General features: G+C 31.0%; 1 protein-coding gene across 1 annotated transcript; it reads right to left on the bottom strand.

Moving 5' to 3' along the window:
• Positions 1–1246: 1246 nt before the first annotated feature.
• On the bottom strand, positions 1247–17185 carry LOC117181555 (transcription initiation factor TFIID subunit 2-like). Its single transcript, XM_033374377.1, has 5 exons — positions 16949–17185; positions 11982–12212; positions 11703–11757; positions 11450–11613; positions 1247–4731 (listed from the first exon to the last, which is right to left on the bottom strand). The coding sequence occupies exons 2-5, from the start codon at positions 12023–12025 to the stop codon at positions 1410–1412; spliced, it is 3585 nt and encodes a 1194-aa protein (XP_033230268.1). The 5' UTR covers positions 12026–12212; positions 16949–17185; the 3' UTR covers positions 1247–1409.
• Between the last annotated feature and the right edge of the window lie 1852 nt (positions 17186–19037).

Raw genomic sequence — 19037 nt, 5'->3', positions numbered from 1 at the left:
ATGGTGGGGCCAGCGAAACGTTTCCCTGGCCCCGACATTATCGATAATTTCGAGACTAGCGGTACGTTGCGCTGGATCCGATTTGACGTTTGCTCATCAGGGGGTAGTTTTCAGGGGTTGAGCTTGGTTGTACAAATTTGAACGAATTAAAAAGAAAATAATGCACCCATATAAGGATGATTTTGGATAATGTCGCGACTAGCGGTATGTTGCGCTGGCCCCGTCAGTGTTTTTCTGAGACATAAGGTACTTCCGGTGATGCACAAATTCTAATTTTGGTTGTACAAATTCTGCACTAAATATTTGGCCGAAAAAAAGTTAGATTTGCGTGGGTGGTGGGGCCAGCGAAATGGTCCTTATCAGGTCGACTTCAACCGCTCGCCATGAAAAATCTCACTTTTCAAAGTAAGCCCCCTTTTTTCGGCGCACGTCACATATTTTTAATTTAATAAAAGCCTTTAATCATGAATATATTAATTTCAAGTTATTTTAAAATATAAAATAGTTTATAAAGTTTCAATCTGGCGTTTACATTTGTTTAAGTAATAAGACTTTCCAATTGAAACAGTTTAACTTTTAACATTAAAATCTGCAAATTCTAAAATTGTAAACCGATTCCGAATAATCTTGAAAAATCAATTATTATTTAGAGTTCAATTTTAAAAATCATTCATTAATTTATTTTCACAGTTGATTGACTAATAGTGTTTTTATCCAAAATCTTCTATTTCAAACACTTCTAACTTTTTATTGTTAAAGTCTTTAAAAAAAAGCATTAAAAAAATCTCCGAATTAAAAGTTGGACAGATTTCCGGTCTCATAAAATTCCCGATTTTCCAGTTTTACGGTCCAGCGGCCACCCTGCTTATCACTTAATTCTAAAAAATTTTGAGGAGCAATAATTTAATTTTAAACCAATAAAGGAATTATAAACATGAATGTTGAATAATTCAGGATTTAGATCCTTTAGAACCTTTAAACCTAAACAATTTAGAATTTGAACTATCTGAAAAAGAATCTCGAAATAAGTAGCGAATCATCTTATCAATATTCAATAGAATATTTTAATCAAGCAGTTTTTATTACTTCAATCACTAATTTTCAAGCTTTTTACTGATCTTAAACAGCAACAAAAGACTGTCTTATAAATAATGACTCTAGTTCCTTAAATTTCTTCTAACTTCGAAAACTAACTACACTCAATGAAATAAAACACTTTTCTAAAATTTGTTCATCATCTATATGATATAAAAAGTATAAAATACATAAGAAGAACACAATCTTAATAAATATAATTATATCATCACATAGGTACAATCATATAATCTCAAAACAACCTATCGCAATTTTTTTACATTATTATTACTTCAATTCTATATACATAATAATTCTTGCAAAGTCTCAAAGAATTATAAACGGGGAAAACTGAATTCACTATCTACAGTTGAAGTATCTTGACTATTAGGACTTGAGCTCCCAGAACTAAGAGTGTCTTCCACAATCTTCAATTCAACCCGATCCTCTTTGATTTTCTCTATCTCCTTATTCTTACTCTTGTCTTTCTCTTTGCTTTTATCCTTCTCTTTCTTCTCCTTATCCACGCCATGCTTATGATGTTTGTGCTTATGTTTATGTTTTTTCTTGTCCTTCTTCTTCTTTTTACCCTTACTCCCCGAATCTCCTTTCCCTTTATGCTCATCTTGCTTCTTAAACATCCCCGGTTCAAATCCAACAGGGCCCTGTGTTCCCATGATCCCCGGAAGAGATGCCGAATTATCACTATGGATATGTGACCTGTCTTTCACTTCGTTTCCTGAATTTTTGTCCGCCTTAATCCTCTTCGCACTGAGACTTTCCAAAACAGACGATCCCGGAACTTCCCTAGCAGGCGAAGCTTTCCTCTTAAGACTCATATCTGCCTCGAACGCGTCTTTTTTAACAGGAGGCTGCGAATTCCCTACAGAACTCACTTCAAGTTTTTGGGGTTTCATCAGCATCTCAAGTTCCTTCACCGGAAGACAAAGTGGCCGTTTTGATCCATACAAGGCATAGTAAAAATCGACCCAGTCGCATCTCAGTTTCGCATCATGGGAAAGTTCATTATTAATCAAGTCCCAAATCGTGTCAACCAACTCGGGCTTATCCAGAGGATGTTTACGGGCTCTTTGAAAAGGAGGATTCTCAATCAAGAGTCGAACCAATCGATGCCTCACTTGAGGATGTTCATCATTCTTCGCAATGTTTATGAGAAACATCAGATCCTGCCATTTGCCATCAGCCCTCGTGAAATCCACCAAAGCTTCTAAAGCTGCAATTCTTAGATCAAAAAATAGTCCATAAGCCGTATAGGCTCTAAAAATATGAGGATTGTTTGGCGCATGCCCAAGCTTCTGTAAAGTCCGAATTACTTTGAGGCAAGCAACACTCACTGTATTTTTATAACAAGGGAGCAACTTCTCCATATTTAAGTTCCTCGTCACCTCTTCCAAAATTGCTGTGATCTCAGGGGAAAGAGACTCCGCAGTGACTTCAGCTCCTTGTTGAAAGCTCATAACCGGAGTGAGGGTCGCTCCCAAGGCTTCAATCAACGCAGCCCTGTAGTAGTTGTCCGAATAACTGTTCTTCCTATTGTCGTTATACTTCAACAAATCCATTAGGAATGACAGTACCTCCGGCGGACAAATGCCATGCGAGTTTCGCAAACCAGCCATCGCGAGAGGAATAGTCTTTTGCAGAAAATAGTGCTGAAAGTTCTGGAAATTATTCTCCCTAACGATTCTCCTGCAAGAAAGAGAACCGAACAATTTCCGAAAGATCGCCAACATTGCCGGAGGTCCTGCCCAAGTAGAGACCATCGAATTAGCCACTTTAGTTAAACAGTGCGCAGCTCTGAGCCTCACTTTGTAGTAGAAATTCTCGTTTTCTATGGTATCAGTCAAAGTCATTCTCGTCGCTGGAGTCGCGTGATTCTTCAAAGCTACGATCGCCTCCATCTGTGCAGGCACGTCCCTTTCGTGTCTGAGTTGGTATTGCCACTGATAATCTGGCTGCTGGATCTGCACAGATCTCATAAAAGTAATATCGGGGTCTAGCCTGATCCACAGAATCGGAGAATCATCCATCGCTGATAAATCCATTTCAACCTCTTCCCCAGTGCAAAGGGGAATCTTCCTCCTCTTGTTCCTTCGGCTTTTGCTATGACAAGTGATGTCCGCTTTAGAAACTGTTCCTTCTATTTGCAAAGTGTGTTTAAAAGGCCCGTCAAGTTCTTGAATGTTAACCACAAGAGGACCAACATATTTCTTAACTCCTTTCTGATGGGTCGCATCTTGCCGAATCTCTATCTCAACCATATTCCTCTTTCTGTTGAAAACAAAACTCAGACTGAACTTGGCATGACCTCCAGTTCTAACCCACTTATCAATAAAGACAGCCATATCTTTTCCCGTAACGGTAAAAATCGCTTTCGTAAAAACATTCGTGCTGATCAGCATCTGGAACCATAGACCAGAATCGATTTTCTGCTGAGCCGCGTTTGCTGCCAGCGAAAGTTGTTTATTGAAAACCTGGAGGAGAAGTTCCTGTCCGATTCTGAGCTCCAGCATCCGAATCACTAAATGTGCCTTCTTCCTTAAAACTTCCAAGTACTTCGGGGACATCGTGTGGAGGTTTCGAATCGGGAAGTAGAATCCAGGATCGGCTGATCTTGGAACTGCACTATGAATATTCTCACCCATTGGAAGCGAAGCTGGAGGCTGTGATGGATCAAGAATTATCCCTCCAAACTGCTCCTCATATTGCACAACTTCCTGAAGTTCGGAGTGAATCCAGTCCCGGTACTCATTGTTTCCAAAGCATTTCTTCGCGTAGAGACCAGTTAAGTAAGTCGAGATTCCTTTCGGTAACCACGTGTCAGACCAATTTTGCATTGAGATAAAACAACCAAAGAATTGTTCTGCAATCGCCTGGGCCATGGCCCTTTTAGTTAAGTAGACCTGGTCGATTATTGGCGCTGGATGCAGGAGATTCGTGTTCAAGAGACTCATTGTTGCGTAGGCGTTGACATCCTCGTCGATTTCATCGACAAACACCTGCTTGTAACAGGAATATGGGTATCGATTTGACAGAGTTTCTTCAAAGAATTCAAATGCCTCGTGGACATACTTCGTGGAAGCTTTTAGAGAGGGCAGGAGCTGTGGAAGACAAAAGTGAGTGACTTCGTGCATATTGGGATCAACGTAAACTTCGAAGGGTCCCACTGCCAAGGCGATGTTTGGAGCACAAGTTGGTGTGTTCAGGATGTAATGGTAGGTTATTCCTCTCATATCGCGAGTGTAGACGGTTTCTCGAAGATCCCCGCAGGAAATGGCGATCATAGAAGCGTCGACTGTCAACTCCAATTCCCAAGTGCAAGGGTCCGCGAAGGAGTCGAGACAGGGAAACCAGAGTCGCGAGGAATTCTCGTAACTGGAGGTGTACATGTGGGAACCGCGCTCGGCGTGTGATCTCTTATCCTGGTCATCTTTCTTGGGTACTAGGACGAAATGAATTCCACCTTGGGGATTTTCGAGTGCAAATTCGATGCCTATGCGCAAGGGGCAACCTTTCGAGACTGAAGAAGTGACTTTTGGATCGTTAGGAATATAGATGACTAGTTCTCCTTCGTTAGCGTCTGGGTTGACTTTTTCAGCTGCAGCCAGATGTTGCTTGGAGAAAGCTTCTAGTGATCGCCTAAAATAAAGTGAATTACTGTAGGGTAGATAGGAGTAAGTGTGTTATGAAATAACAAAGTTATACTTTAAATAATGAGAGTGGTCTCTATTTTTATAATTTTCAACTCCCGGTTCCTTAAGTAAAACATCGTTATTGCTCCCGGTTTAGAAAAAATAAATTCTATTTGCACAACAGTTTGCTCACATATGACCAATTACGAAAGTCGATTAGAATCAGCCAACATTTTTGCAAGAAATCTGTTGACTTTGAATCTTATAATAAGTAGGAAAAGGGAATTTTTGTGTCTAACAAAGAAAAAAAGAGAAATGTTTGATCCTTTATACCAAAAGTAAATTCACGCACGCCACATGAGCGTTCACTTATCTGGATTTTTATGTCCTATCATCAAAAATAAAAATGTTAAAATAAAATTCATTTTCTTTTAATTGAAGAATATGAAAATTAAATGATATGGAATTAAAACTTTGAAATAGGACAATTTCAAAACGTTACAAATTTAATATTTTCAGATCGAATTTTTGAAATTCGCTTACTTAAAAATCAAAGGAATTAAAACTGTCTTACTTCTAATTAAAAGCGTTGAGACTTAAATAAATTTTTTAATTAAATTTAAAGCGTTATTACATAAAAAATTAACATTAAAACATAATTGACAAATTTTTCTAAAGTAAAATAAATAACGATAATTTTTAATGTAATATCTTTTAAGTATTTTTTGTAGCCGGGTTTCTATTATATTTAAATGACGAACAAGGACGCACATGTGAGGAATAAACCTATCTAGTAATTTTAAATGATAAAAATAAAAATTCAGAACTTTAAAATTGTAACCGTTCAAAATGAAAGAAATTATACAATTACTAAATAATAATTAGAATTATTATTCATTCTTGAAATTTTCCAATCAAATATTTTCCGCTTTTACATGATTCATTTGTTTAAATCTTCAACCTTAAATCGGACAATTTTAAGATATAAAATTGAAAATTACAAATTAAGAAATTAAAAGATGAGACTATTGTAATATGATTTCAATGTTTGAAAATACACAATTTTAAGCTTTTCAATACGAAATGTCTTTATATTAAAAAATTTACATATAAAATTATTCACTTTAAAACTGACGATAAAAGCTATTAATACGAAATTTTGAAAGATTCAATAGTGAAATTTTTAATAATTTAATTTGAAACTACATTATTGTGAAATTTGAAAGTCGAAACCTCCAAAAACTAGGAAATTTTAAATAAAATATTTTCGAATTCAAGCTTTTAAATAAAAAAGAACTTGCATCAAGTAACATTCAAAGTAACTGAATAGATTTTTTACTAAAAAATTATATTTCTTTAAAAAAATCACTGTTATTTTAACCGTTCAAAATGGAAAATTTTTTAACATTTTGAACCTTTCAAATTTACTTAATCTAAACACTCTAAAAATGGTATGCCTTTAAATTGGAAATTTTCAAAATTAGTAAATTAAACTTAAAGCGCTAAAAATTAAGCAATTCAAAACTTCATTTAAGAATTCCTAAATTGAGTACCTGAAACTAATCGTTAAAAATACTTCATTTTTAAATTAGGTTTTACACTAAATTCGTTTGAAGGGGTGTGCATATGTGAAAAAAATTAATTTTTTAAACGAAAAATATGATTCACCAAAGTTTTTACTTCATAAGGAAATCGTATTTTTCTAAAATACGGGTGTTATACGCCAACATAACCTTAAATAGTTGAAAGTAGTGAATCTTTTTTAAAATCTGGAAAATATACCAATTTTTGAAGAAATTAACTAACTTAATCCAAAATGATCAAAATAGTTGTTCAAAAATTGTAATTTTTGTTTTGAATATAATAATTTTTGACTAAAAATACGAATTTCCGGCAAAAAACAATAACATAATCCAAAATTGTTAAGAGATTCTAAATCTTCATCGAATTGACGAGTTTTATTTGAAAATATAAATTTTAATTTCAGACAAAAGTAACTAAAGCGATACAAAATTGTTTAAACTCGCAAACTTGATTATTTTTAACAACAACAAAAATCATTGGACATAAATCTAACAAATTTTGTTTTAAAATAAATCTTTTAGGTGAAAAAGCAACCAATATAGCCTAAAGTTACTTACAGAAAAATGGTAAATATTTTTTTAATTCTAATACTTTTTAAATTAAAAATACCAATAATTTCCTTCGAAAAAGACAACATAAGATGTCAGAAAATTGTTCAAAATTATAAATCTTGTTTGACATCTGATGATTCTTAACTACAAAAATCTTGGAAATTACAAAAAAGAACAATAAAGGATTCAACGATCAAATTGTGGCATTTAAAAATGTTTCTCAAACAATACCAGAGAGAAAAAAGGAGATAAGGAGGCTGCCTTCTTTTTCTTTTAATTTGAATGACGCGACATTTAAAAGTGTGTGTTGTTCAGATTTGATAGTTTCTTGGTTTTTTCTTCTAATATTTCCAAGAATGGCGTAGTTAAATTTGAGTGTTGAACGTTGAAGATAACATGAAATTTTTGTTTATTCTAAATTTAATTTCTTAAATTTTAATGATTTTGATTTAAAACAATCGATTTTCTGTAGAATCCGTCAATATAATCTGAAACTGTTCAAAAATTGCACATCTTGTTCGAACTATGTCAACTTCTTATGTAAAACGCGAACGAAACCTAAGATTATTAAAAAATTATGAATCTTAAAAACCGGAAGATTTTGGATGAAAAAATGTCATTGCCTGGTAAAAAAAAACTCTAACGAAACTGAAAAAAGTAAATAATCTGAAAATTTTCAAGCTAAAAAGTCGAATTTTGTTTATGACAGCTCATTCTTCAACCATAAAGTTAATTTTTAACCAAAAAATATGAATGATTGTCAAACCAAAAAGATCAAAATTCAACCAAAAAATTTGAATTTTCAAGCCAGAAAAAATTTTCTACGATAAAAGATGAATTTTCAACCAGTTGAATTAAACCTAAAGAACTTATTTTTACCAAATTACTTGAAGCCTCAACCAGATAGATGAATTTTAAATAAACAAAGATGAATCTTAGACCAAATAGTTCAACTTTCAACTCAAAAAGACATTTTTTAAATCGAAAATGCAAGAAAAATTTCTAGTTTAAAAAATTTGTTTTCAACAAAAAAAAAGTTTTTTTAATTAACTGAATTCAACCGAGACAAACCCAACAAAAAATTCAACAAAAAGTTAAATTTTCAACCAAAAAAGATGAAATTTTCGAGCAAAAGATCCGAACGTTCTACAAAAACAGTTGGACTAAGAAACAAAAACATTAATTTTCAATTAACATTTTAAATCTTCGAATAAAATTATTTTCTAGAAAATAAATAAGAATAATAGAATAAATATGAATAATTTATAATCAAACAGTTGCACTTTTAACCAGAAAGGATGAATTTTCAACCAAGAAGATTAATTTTCGAACACAGAAGAGGAATTTATAACAAAATACATGAATTTTCAATTAAAAATATCAATTTTCAACAAAAAATAGAAGTTATATTTTTTATTAAAAAAGTAATTTCTGACAAAACACGAATTTCAACCAAATAGTTACATTTGATAGTAAAATGATAAATCTTAAAAAATGAATTTTTAACAAGAGTTCAAAATTCATATAAAAATAAGATTTTTCAATTAAATTTAATTTTTTTTATGGAAAAGTTTAATTTTCAACCAAAAAATGAATTTTTAACAAATTAATTCAACTTTTAACCAAGTAGTTGAATTGTTGACCAAAAACCACTTTAATTTTCAAAATAATAACAGAATATAATAGTAGACTCTTCAATAAAAATTAGTTGAATTTTCTTTTTAGGTCTTCTGATTTACGCTCGCATGTAAGCGAAAACCCGAGAAAAATGGTAACTTTCTTAAGAAGAGGGAACAAGGAGGAATTCTTTAAAAAGGTAAAAAGAGGGGGCGTACATAACGTTATTTTCACCGCCCCCTCCCCCCAATCAGTATTACTAAGTGTAATTTTTGGCGTGACCCCACCCCCTCGAATTGGTAATGTAGTACCGAGACGGCCCACAATGGGGGGAAATACACTTTTTTCGTTCAGAAATGTCCAGAGCCTTCAATTTTAGTCCAATTTTGAATTAAAAAAAAATTAAACTTCAATAACTCTGAAAAACTTGACTCTCCGAACGGTTGTCTCCTCTATTTGTTTATTAATCATTTTTCCACTCAAAGTATGGAAAAACTGAAATTTTGTACATAAAAATTATCTACGTTTTAATAACAGATCAGGAAAATTGTATATCGTCTTAAATGAATGTTTAAGGACTCATAGAATACATATAATGTGTTCATTATTTCATTTGTTTGTTATAAAGAAATTGACAATTAACGGTAATCAAATTTTTTTTCTAAAAGTGCTTCATATTAATGTTGGAATGACCTTTAATTACAACACTAATTTAAGATTTCATAATAATCAATGTTATAAACAATTCTTGTGGAAAGAGATTAAAATTTGAGATTTTTTCAAATTATAATTAATTTCAATCTCCAGAACGACTTCAGGTATTCCTTGAAATGATAAATATTCCATAATATTTGATCAAATATAACAATTAAAATTTTTATAAACAAATTCAAAATTTTGGCCCTTTCACATAGCAAAAGCTTTTTTTGCATTGGAAATGTTTTAATCTATTGGACTCAATTATTAACAATTCTTGTGACAAAATAATTAAACTTAAGGTTTTATCAAATTTAAATTTTCTTTGACGCGTAGAATGGGTACAGATATTCCTGAAAATAATATACATTCGATAATATTTGGTAAAATGTAACCATCTGAATATTCATAAAGAAGATAAAAAATTTCATGTTTCCATAGTTTCATGCAGCAAAGAATTTGGTTCCTTCAAATTCAAAATTGACGAATAGAATTCTTCTCCGTAACCATAGTATCCAGAGTTATGTTTTGCTTTTATAATTTTCTTTTGTGCATTACATTATATTTGTTTTCTTTATTTGTTTCGTTTTCTAATTTTCGGATTTTGTGTTAATAATTGATATAAATACTAAATAGTTTTAGGCAATTGTAAAACAATTTGTTGGGCTTAATATTTCTCCAATAAATGGTTTTCCATTAACACAAAATGGATGCTTTAAAAGTTCTGAAAAAAACACTATCCGATTTTTGTTCTCATTACAATGGAGGTGTGGAAGATTTGGAGCAGTATTTAAAAAGAGAATTTAATTTGAACTATAAACAGTTGGAAAAGGTTCAAAACAAATTAAATAATGAATTTATCCCTCATTTTAAAAGAAAAGGGCAGAGTTCAGCATTTATTAAAACTTGCCTCGACAAAAAGTTTGCAGATTGGTTGGAAACATTTTTCAACGTAGAATTTCAACCTGAAAGTAGTTACAAATGCGGAAGGCCAAACTCATGTGACTTTGTAGAATTTTATACTTCGACAAAACGAAAGAAATTAACGGATACACGGCAAAAATATACTGACATCGAAATAAGAGTCTTTTTTATGCTCGCTAAATCTATGTGATAGAAGGAAAGTCTCAGAATTCATGAATTATATTTTACCTTCCAATGAAAATGAAAATATGAATGATTTTCCGATTCCTCGCACATCAGAAGCAACTGTGGCGTTACTAGAGGAAGCTGATTTGTCTAAAAGTCAGTATCACATGATTCATATGCAGGCAAAAAAGAGAAATCCTGACATTTAACTAGCATAGGACAATTTGGCAAAAGCTAAAGAAGAATTACCAATACCGTTTTCTGACATTTGGAATTTGTTTTTCTAAATTGTTTATAAACATATCATTGCTTATATTTTACTGAATATTATCAAAGATACATTTGTTTATTAATACCTGAAGACGTTCTGGTGATTGAAGGAGGTTATAATTTGAAAAAAACCTAAATTTGTATATTTTGCCACAATAATTGTTTATAACAATCAGTATTACAAACTTTTCGATCAGTTTTGTAATTAAATGTCACTCCTACATTAATATGAAGCACTTTTAGCAGAGAACATTTTTTTTACCGATAATCATACTATTTTGCTCATTTGTTGATAACAAACAAATGAAATAATGAATAAATTATTTGTATTCTATGAGTCTTTAAACATTCATTTAAGACAATATAAAGTTCACCTAATCAGTTATTAAAACGTACAAAATTGTAACGTACAAAATTTCAGTTTTTCCATACTTCGAGTAAAAAAAATTATTAATAAACAAATAGAGGAGAAAAAAGTTCGGAGTATCAAGCTCTTTAGAATTAACTTTAATTTAAAAAAAAAAATCAAAATCGAACAAAAATTGAAGGCTCTGGAGATTTTTGAACGAAAAAAGTGTATTGCCTCCCACTGTGCGGCCCCCCAAGTAAGTCGAGTGGATCCGATTACTGCTATCTTACTTCTATTGTTACCTAAATTCAAGGCCTTTTGGATTGTACAGAAAAATCTACCTTTCTTAATTGAGAGAAAATAATGAATAATTTGCTATAAATAAGAACGGGAGTTTTTACGTATATTTTAGAATTTGCAGAATTGATGTTTTTTTAGCAAGGTTACCTGCACGTAACATGCGTAACACTGCGACTTTGCGACAATGTAAAGGTTATGTTCGCATGCCCAGTGGAGAAATTTTGTAGTCCATGAACTTAAATTACATCCAGAAAAATAATACAACTCACTGCTCGGGATTTTCTTGGCAGATATCTAGGAAGGGATCAAAATATCGAAAAGGCACCTCCACCTCATTGTTCAATATTACATTGTAAACTCTACACTGCTTTGCATTCAGTTTAATACACGATAGTGTATTTTTCTGTGGAATGATTGTAAGTTCTACAAGACCCTGCAAGAAATAATCACAATTTTTGTAACGTGAATAGATTATCTAGTAATAATAATAATAATAATATAAATTATATATTATCAACTTACAACAATAGTTTTAGTTTCAAAGTTGATTCCAGTAAGACTTAAAAGTTGATGGGCTGTAAAGTAATTAATAACGCGATTAAAATACTGTTTTTGTTCAAACTTTATAATTTTTTTATCCAAAGCTAATTAAAAACTTGAAAAAGTGACAACAAAGTTCTACTTAATTTTATCAATATTTACATAATGATTATAAACATAACCTGAAAACAAAACTTTAACTTTGGGTGTTTACGAATTCCGAATAGCTTATTAAATTAAATAATATATAAAAATACTTATAATTTATAGGGCCGACTGTAGTCGACTGGTTTTTCCTTCTTCATGTCTTCAGTTGTGTAAACTTCAGTTATACTTTTATTTTTTCCAAAAAGATCGGTAGCATTTGACAAAACATGACGCACGCACTACAGAGGACGGCCAACCCTCCACGCATGCTCCGTACTGACGAATCCCAACCTTTCTTCACACCCCTCTATTTTCACCCATTCGGCGTACGCCCTCCCCGGAACTCTAGTAAATAAATATATAAGAGGTGAATATTTTTTATTGCAGTTGGGTTGATAATAAATAAATTAAGAATGTACACTAGTTATCTCAATTACAAAAATGAGCATTGTTAAAGAAGTATCCTCGGCAAAAGAATTACAAATGAGAATCGTTTGATATTTGGGTGACAGTTTTATAAAAAATGCACTTGAAGCTCTGGTTTAAATTTTGGAACCCTTCAGAGGTTCATAATCGAAAAAACAATTATTGAAAATAACATGTAAACTTATGAGAAAGCGTACTTTTTGTAGTATATAAAAAGATTGAAAAATGAAAAAAATCTGAAATAATTCTGACATATACAGAATGTTTTCCGAAATCCATATCTGCTTCGAAAAGTATCATTCAGAGTCTTTAGGAATAGAAAAAATTATTTATACCGTAAATGTATGACTGACGTCCGCGAACTGAAGATATGGCAAGATCGCATCCTTTCCACGTGTTACAGTTTATGCGCGAATTTCAAATAACACGCGTGCTCACACGCGACCTTGTCAAACTTAGGATTGTGACTATGTGAACCAATAACTAATTGAAGCTTTCTATCTACTGACTTGCTATGTACCCAGGGTACTTTCTTAAAAATGATTCTAAAAGACGAGAAAAACATTCCCATTGTTACTTGTAACTAATTTTCGAAGAGAGCTGAAGGCAAACATTACAATAAATATTTTATTCCAGAAGTATTCTCTGCAAATCTCTGTGGCATGTTATTTTTAAATATTTAAATATCAAACAATTATTCATTTTATGGAGAATAATTTTTTCAAATAAACTGTCATTGGGATTAAATAAGAATTATAACCTTTACCTAGTGAAAAAGTAAAAAAATAAAACCCTTAGTAACTATTTTTAAAGAAGCAATTTTAATGTGTACGGTGCTCATTTTTTAACTTGAGATAACTAATGTACATCCTTAAGAATATTGACTAACCGGTAAGAGAATTCAGAATCTGAATGCCGATTAATACGCAAATTTTCCTCCATCGAAAGTTCCACCAAAGAGTAGAAAAAAGCAAAATCTATTCTTTTTAATCGACTTAGAACAATTTAATGGAAGCGTATTGAGAGGAATTAAAAATGAAGGAATACAAAAGAAAGAAAGAGAATAACGTCACTTTGAAGACGTAAAACCTAGTATTTTTAATCGATTGAAAAAATTTTCCGTTGCAAATATAAAATAATTATATTAATAGAAATAATTTGTAAAATTGCCAAAGAATATTTTTATAATTCTGTTCAAAGATAAATAAGTTTTGTTTACCTTAAACAACATAATGAAATGAATTTACTATTAATTATATTATTTAATCTATAATTTGTTTATACAATATAAAATATTATAATTAAAATTACTCCACCGTTATGACAGGCAAAAAAATTGAAATTTCCAAACTTATATTCCACAAAAACGAATAGAAACTATGCATGTGTACATATTTTGTGGACAGATTAGAAGGAATTAAAATAATCGAAAATAAAGCATGTAAGTATAGAATTAAAAATAACCTTGATAAAAAAATAAAAATTTCCAAACTTATGTTGCACACGGAGGAATAGAAACTATGTAAGTGAACATATTTTGTGGAGAGATTAGAAGGAATTAAATTGATCGAAAATACAGCATGTACGTATGGAATTAAAAATAAATATGAGAAGTGGGTCTACTGGTCGGATTAAGCGGAATTACAAAAATGGAATATATGTTCGCCTGTATGGAATACACCTTAAGGAAATAGAAAAGAATTGGTTTTTGAGATAAACCTATTCTTTCGTTGGACACTTCTCCCGATGGAAAATGAGAACATTACAAAAAATTAGACAATGCTCACAATTTCGTTTACATCTGAAAATATTAATTTTTCTCTATTCTTCTCTTCTCACCGGGTAGAATTGAAACGTCAAATGTGTTGAAACATTTGAAAAAATTAGGTCTACAAATTAATTATTCGTTGCCTTCATTTTTATGTCTCGTAACTTTCGGTCAAACTTTAATTTTTTCCCGTCCTAAGATAATTTCAAAGGGCGAACCTAAAATTTTTAATCACAATTTATAGATGACGACCCGGTGGCCTTAACCTCAAAAATAATTTGTGAAATTATTGGCGACCGACCAGGAGCATTTGAGACACTACATGCTTTTTACATTCCAATTAAAAAATTATGATTGTGTAATTTCTGAAACAACTTTTTAAACGTTTTACGTGTCACCGCACCCTCTCCTAAAGCTGATTAAATAATTTCAGTCGCTTTAGCTGCGTTTTTTCAATTGAAATGTAAATAAAATACAGTGTACATAATGTCTTTGTCGAACGCAACTGTATTAGCTAATGATTTTTAAGGTGGTCTGCAGGACCGACACATATTATACTGTGTTTTAAAGCTTAATGTTTGCCCTTTAAAACTACCTCAGGGCGAAAAAAATTCATATTTGAGTAATAGTTACAAGGCATTATAGTAAAGACAATCTATAAATCTACATAAATCTATAAAGTACTTTTTTCATTGCGAAAATGTTTGTCGCTTTTTTTGTCTCAGATTCGGCGCTTTTTGAGCTGAGTTTTTCTTTGATAAGGGGTTTTTCGCAGGTGATTGCTTTTTTAAGTGCTCCTTTTGCGATTCAATAGAGTTAAATAATAGCTCGAAAGTAATTTCGTTTTTTGCACTTATACCCCTATGGGACTCTTGGAGCCAAAAAATGCCGTGATTATCTTCACTTCCCTCATTTTGTCAATCGTAAGAAAATCGTAGTAAGAAGTCTTCAAAATATAATTGTTGAAAAAATGTATATTTTGTATGATAAATTTTCTGGTTATCAGCTTTCATCTTTGCCAAAACCTTTGCGATTTAGATGCCAATGAGATAATATGTCATTTAAATTTATGTTATGATCACTATCGCCTAAATTAATCTTTTCCATGGTTATCGTCAACCAAGAAGTCTTCTGATTTCAGCATTAAAATTCACCGTATTCTTCAATAAAATACGTGGAACATTAACTATTATATTTTTAGCCACAAAATGAAGAATAGCTGGCTACATTTAGATGTCCATGATACGAAGCAATGTATGTTGCTGGTTAGAAATGAGTCCTTTTTGCTGTTAGAGTACAATATTCGCAAAGGATTTTGGCGATTTTAAAACTTTCGTTCTGAGCAACAAAAAAAGCCAGCTCGTAAGTTGTCTCTCCAACTGCTGTAGCATTAGCACCGTATATTTCAAAAGAATTTGAACGAGTTCTTTATATATTTTCTGAGCTGCAATCTGAATTGGAGTAGATCCGTTTCTTGTTGTGTAGTTTTATTGAAACATTTGTCCAAAAATAACTTTACTATCTTTTAGTAGACATCATAGAAAACCAGCATAGAAAACTTGCAATCATTGGCATGTATCCACTCTTGGCTGCTAAATTTATAGAGTTGAGGCCAGATTAATCAGCTAAAGCTGTGTTGGCTTTATACTTCATAGAAGCTTCACCATTGTTTTGTGTCCTTCCTCCATATCAATTGGATTTGCATCTTGTTTGAAGAGCAATAACCAGACAATCTCTTTCAATCTATTTTATGTGACTACGTGGAGTTATGTAACATTTTCTTAAAATTGATATTGGAATAAGCGATCTAATAAAAATAGAAAACTATCTATCAGTTAAGTATTATTGCTATATGTTTTTTTTTTTTAATTATTAGTAATTCGTTGTTAACATTGTGAACGAACCAATTCGTATTTTTAAGGAAGATCATGCAATGAGCTTAAATTCGAGATTTTATAATGCCCTTGAAACGCTTTAAATTTTTATTAATTCCATATAATTTTGCAAAATATAAGAATTTCTTAACATTGTGTAGCAAATATAATCTTTTAAATAAATATTGTTTCTTACGTATACCTTATAAAGAAGAATCATATAAATCGGAGATTTCTATTCAAACATCCAAGATATTTAGTCATAAAATTTATGAAAATCAAGAAGGATTTTTCTAAAAGTCACGGAAATGAATCAATTTAAAACTCACTACTGATTAATATATAATAATTCATTTTAAAGTGGTACAAGTCAACTTTTTAAAGAAAATTGACGTGTAATTTGGCAACATTGTGAGGACTTCAATTTGGCGGGAAACCAACTTATTAAATATTTTCAACCCCAAAATTATTACCAACATGGCAACACACAAAAAATAGAGTCAAATTCGTCAAATTAGATTCCACTTCCGTTCAGTTGCCCAACCTAATCATAACATTGTCCACGACAACCAAATCTTCAATAATCATATTTATAAAAATTTATAAAAGTAGAAAGCCATTGTGGAAATGTTTTCGTGTATAATTATTACTTTCTAATAGTGAAAAAATATTTCTTGTTTATTCGTATTGGAATTAGTTTAAGTCATGTCCGAAAAATGGCTTGGTAGTTTGTAGAAGAAAGGTTTTTTTTTAGAAATTTAACATAAATTTGCAATTATAAGCGCATAAATATTTACTACTGTGGAATTTTTATATAACTTTTATATAACTAATTTTTATATTTTTTAGGAACGCATTTATAACTTTTTTACAAGATACTAGAATCTAAAAGTTGCGTATGATCCTCCTTAAAACTATCAGGAGTTATGTATGCAAGTATCTATTAGTTTTGGTCCTAGTTTCTTTATTTCAAACTTTTCTACTTAAAGTTGCTAATTTTGTACGTCACTCACCTACTTTTCATCGAAACTGGATAAAATCAAAGATAAAATCCATAAACTATTTTTTTTTAGGTTTCCTAACCTATATAACTTCAAAGATATTATGTGTTTTCTTATTTTTGAGATTACGAATGGCATTCTTTAAACCACTAATCTCTGAACCAAGATATTTATCCTGCTATGAAACATACTGCAATACACGACTTTTCTCTTCTTTGGAACTTTTATTCAGAAAAATGGAAAAATTACCAACAAGTTTCTTCCACAAAGTTTCTATTCGAAGTTCGAATCTGTCGGCCATTTTTGAAACAACAAAATCAGTGCTACCAGTGCCGCGAAAATTCGAATAATGTACGCAAGAGAAGAAAACAATGATAATTCTAGTATAAATAATAAGAAACGATATCTTCGAAATTGAATATTCTTAAGTTAGTAGAATAGTCATTGCCAAAAAGTTCAACAATTCTTCATGGCCATTTAATAATTACGAAAAATGAAGATAACATTTTCTGTCCTTCCTGTTATTAATTAAATAGACTATTTATAAGAAGAATACCTATGGAAGAATCTGGATACAGAAAACATTAAGGTACAACATGTTTATAAGGTATATGCAGGGGGGCTAATCAAACTTCAAGAAAGAATTCCAGACTATTTTCCGATTTTTCGATCAAAAATTATATTTTTCTCGGCTGACTTTTAGACGTTTATTATAATAATTATTTAATACTAATTGCTTGATTATATTAACTTAAAAAAGTATTAAACATTATAGAACTGTAAGGTAAAATATATAACGTAAATTATTGCGAAAGTGATGTCAAGTTTCACAGCCCAAAATGCTCTGAACACATAAGAAATAGAATGATTTTTCAAGAAAATATGGGCACAATAGGGGAATAAATTCTTTTAAATAACATAAATGTAGGGAACATATTCCTAAGATTTCAAGTCGTAATATATTGCATTTTCAGTAAATTAGTGGAAGTTTCAACAACAAAAAATGAATTTTCAAACAAAGAGCTGAATTTTCTAGCTGAAAAATCGAATTTTTTGTTGTTGTAATTTGACCATTAAACCCGATCAGATCAATTTTCAATAAGAAGATCATTTTCAACTAAGATCATTTTTAAAACAAGTCGTTGAATTTTCAACAAAAAGTTGAATTTTTAATAAAACAGATGAATTTTCAACCTACGAAGATGAATCATTAATCAATTTTCAATCAAAAAGATAAATTTTCTACAAAAAAATTCAGTCTATTAACAACAAAATTACATTTTCTACCAACAAATGTGAGTTTTTAACGTAATTTTTTAATTAAAAAAAGAAAAAAGAAAATTTTCCCACAAATAGTAGAATTTGAAAAAAAAAATCTGATATCAAAATATAATAATAGACTCTTCAAATAAAATGAATTGAATTTCAAACAAAAAGATGTCTTTTTACCAAAATAGTCGAACTTTCAACAAAATAATTGAATTTTTAACTAAATAAAACTATTTTTTGATCAAAAGAGATGAAGTCTAGGCCAGAAATATGATAATAGACCTTTTAATTTAAAAAATGTAATTTCAACCATAAAACATGAATGTAGAACCAAATACGATGAATTTTCATTTCAGAAGGACGAATTTTCTATCCAAGAGGACAATTTTTCAACAAAAAAGGTAAATATTCGGAAATAAAACATGACTGTTTAACAAGATAGTTGAATTTTCAACCGCATAATTAGGTTTTCAACTTAATAGTAGAATTGTTAATCAAGAGAGATTAATTATAAACCAAATATATAGTACAAAGGCTGATAAAATAAAAAAAATTAACTTTCAAACACAGAAAGTAAATTTTTATTCCAACAAGACAAATTTTATTTTTAAAAAACAACTAGAAAGTGGAATTTTCAAAAAAATAATGAAATTTTTCACCAGATACAACAAACTCTTGCTTTTAGTCACCCCGTTCTCAACCTTCCTAGAACTGCTGGCTCACGAAGTTTCTTAGGGGGGCAGGGCGAGAGCGGTTGCGAGATTATATATATATATATTCCTATTGGAAACAAGTCAGGCGACCCTCACTGTTTACGTTTCGATCTCCCCGA

The sequence above is a fragment of the Belonocnema kinseyi genome, chromosome 10 (assembly GCF_010883055.1).
Source record: "Belonocnema kinseyi isolate 2016_QV_RU_SX_M_011 chromosome 10, B_treatae_v1, whole genome shotgun sequence".
NCBI lineage: Eukaryota > Metazoa > Arthropoda > Insecta > Hymenoptera > Cynipidae > Belonocnema > Belonocnema kinseyi.
The sequence above is the reverse complement of the archived record's forward strand: the minus strand, read 5'-3'. Positions and strand labels throughout refer to the sequence as shown.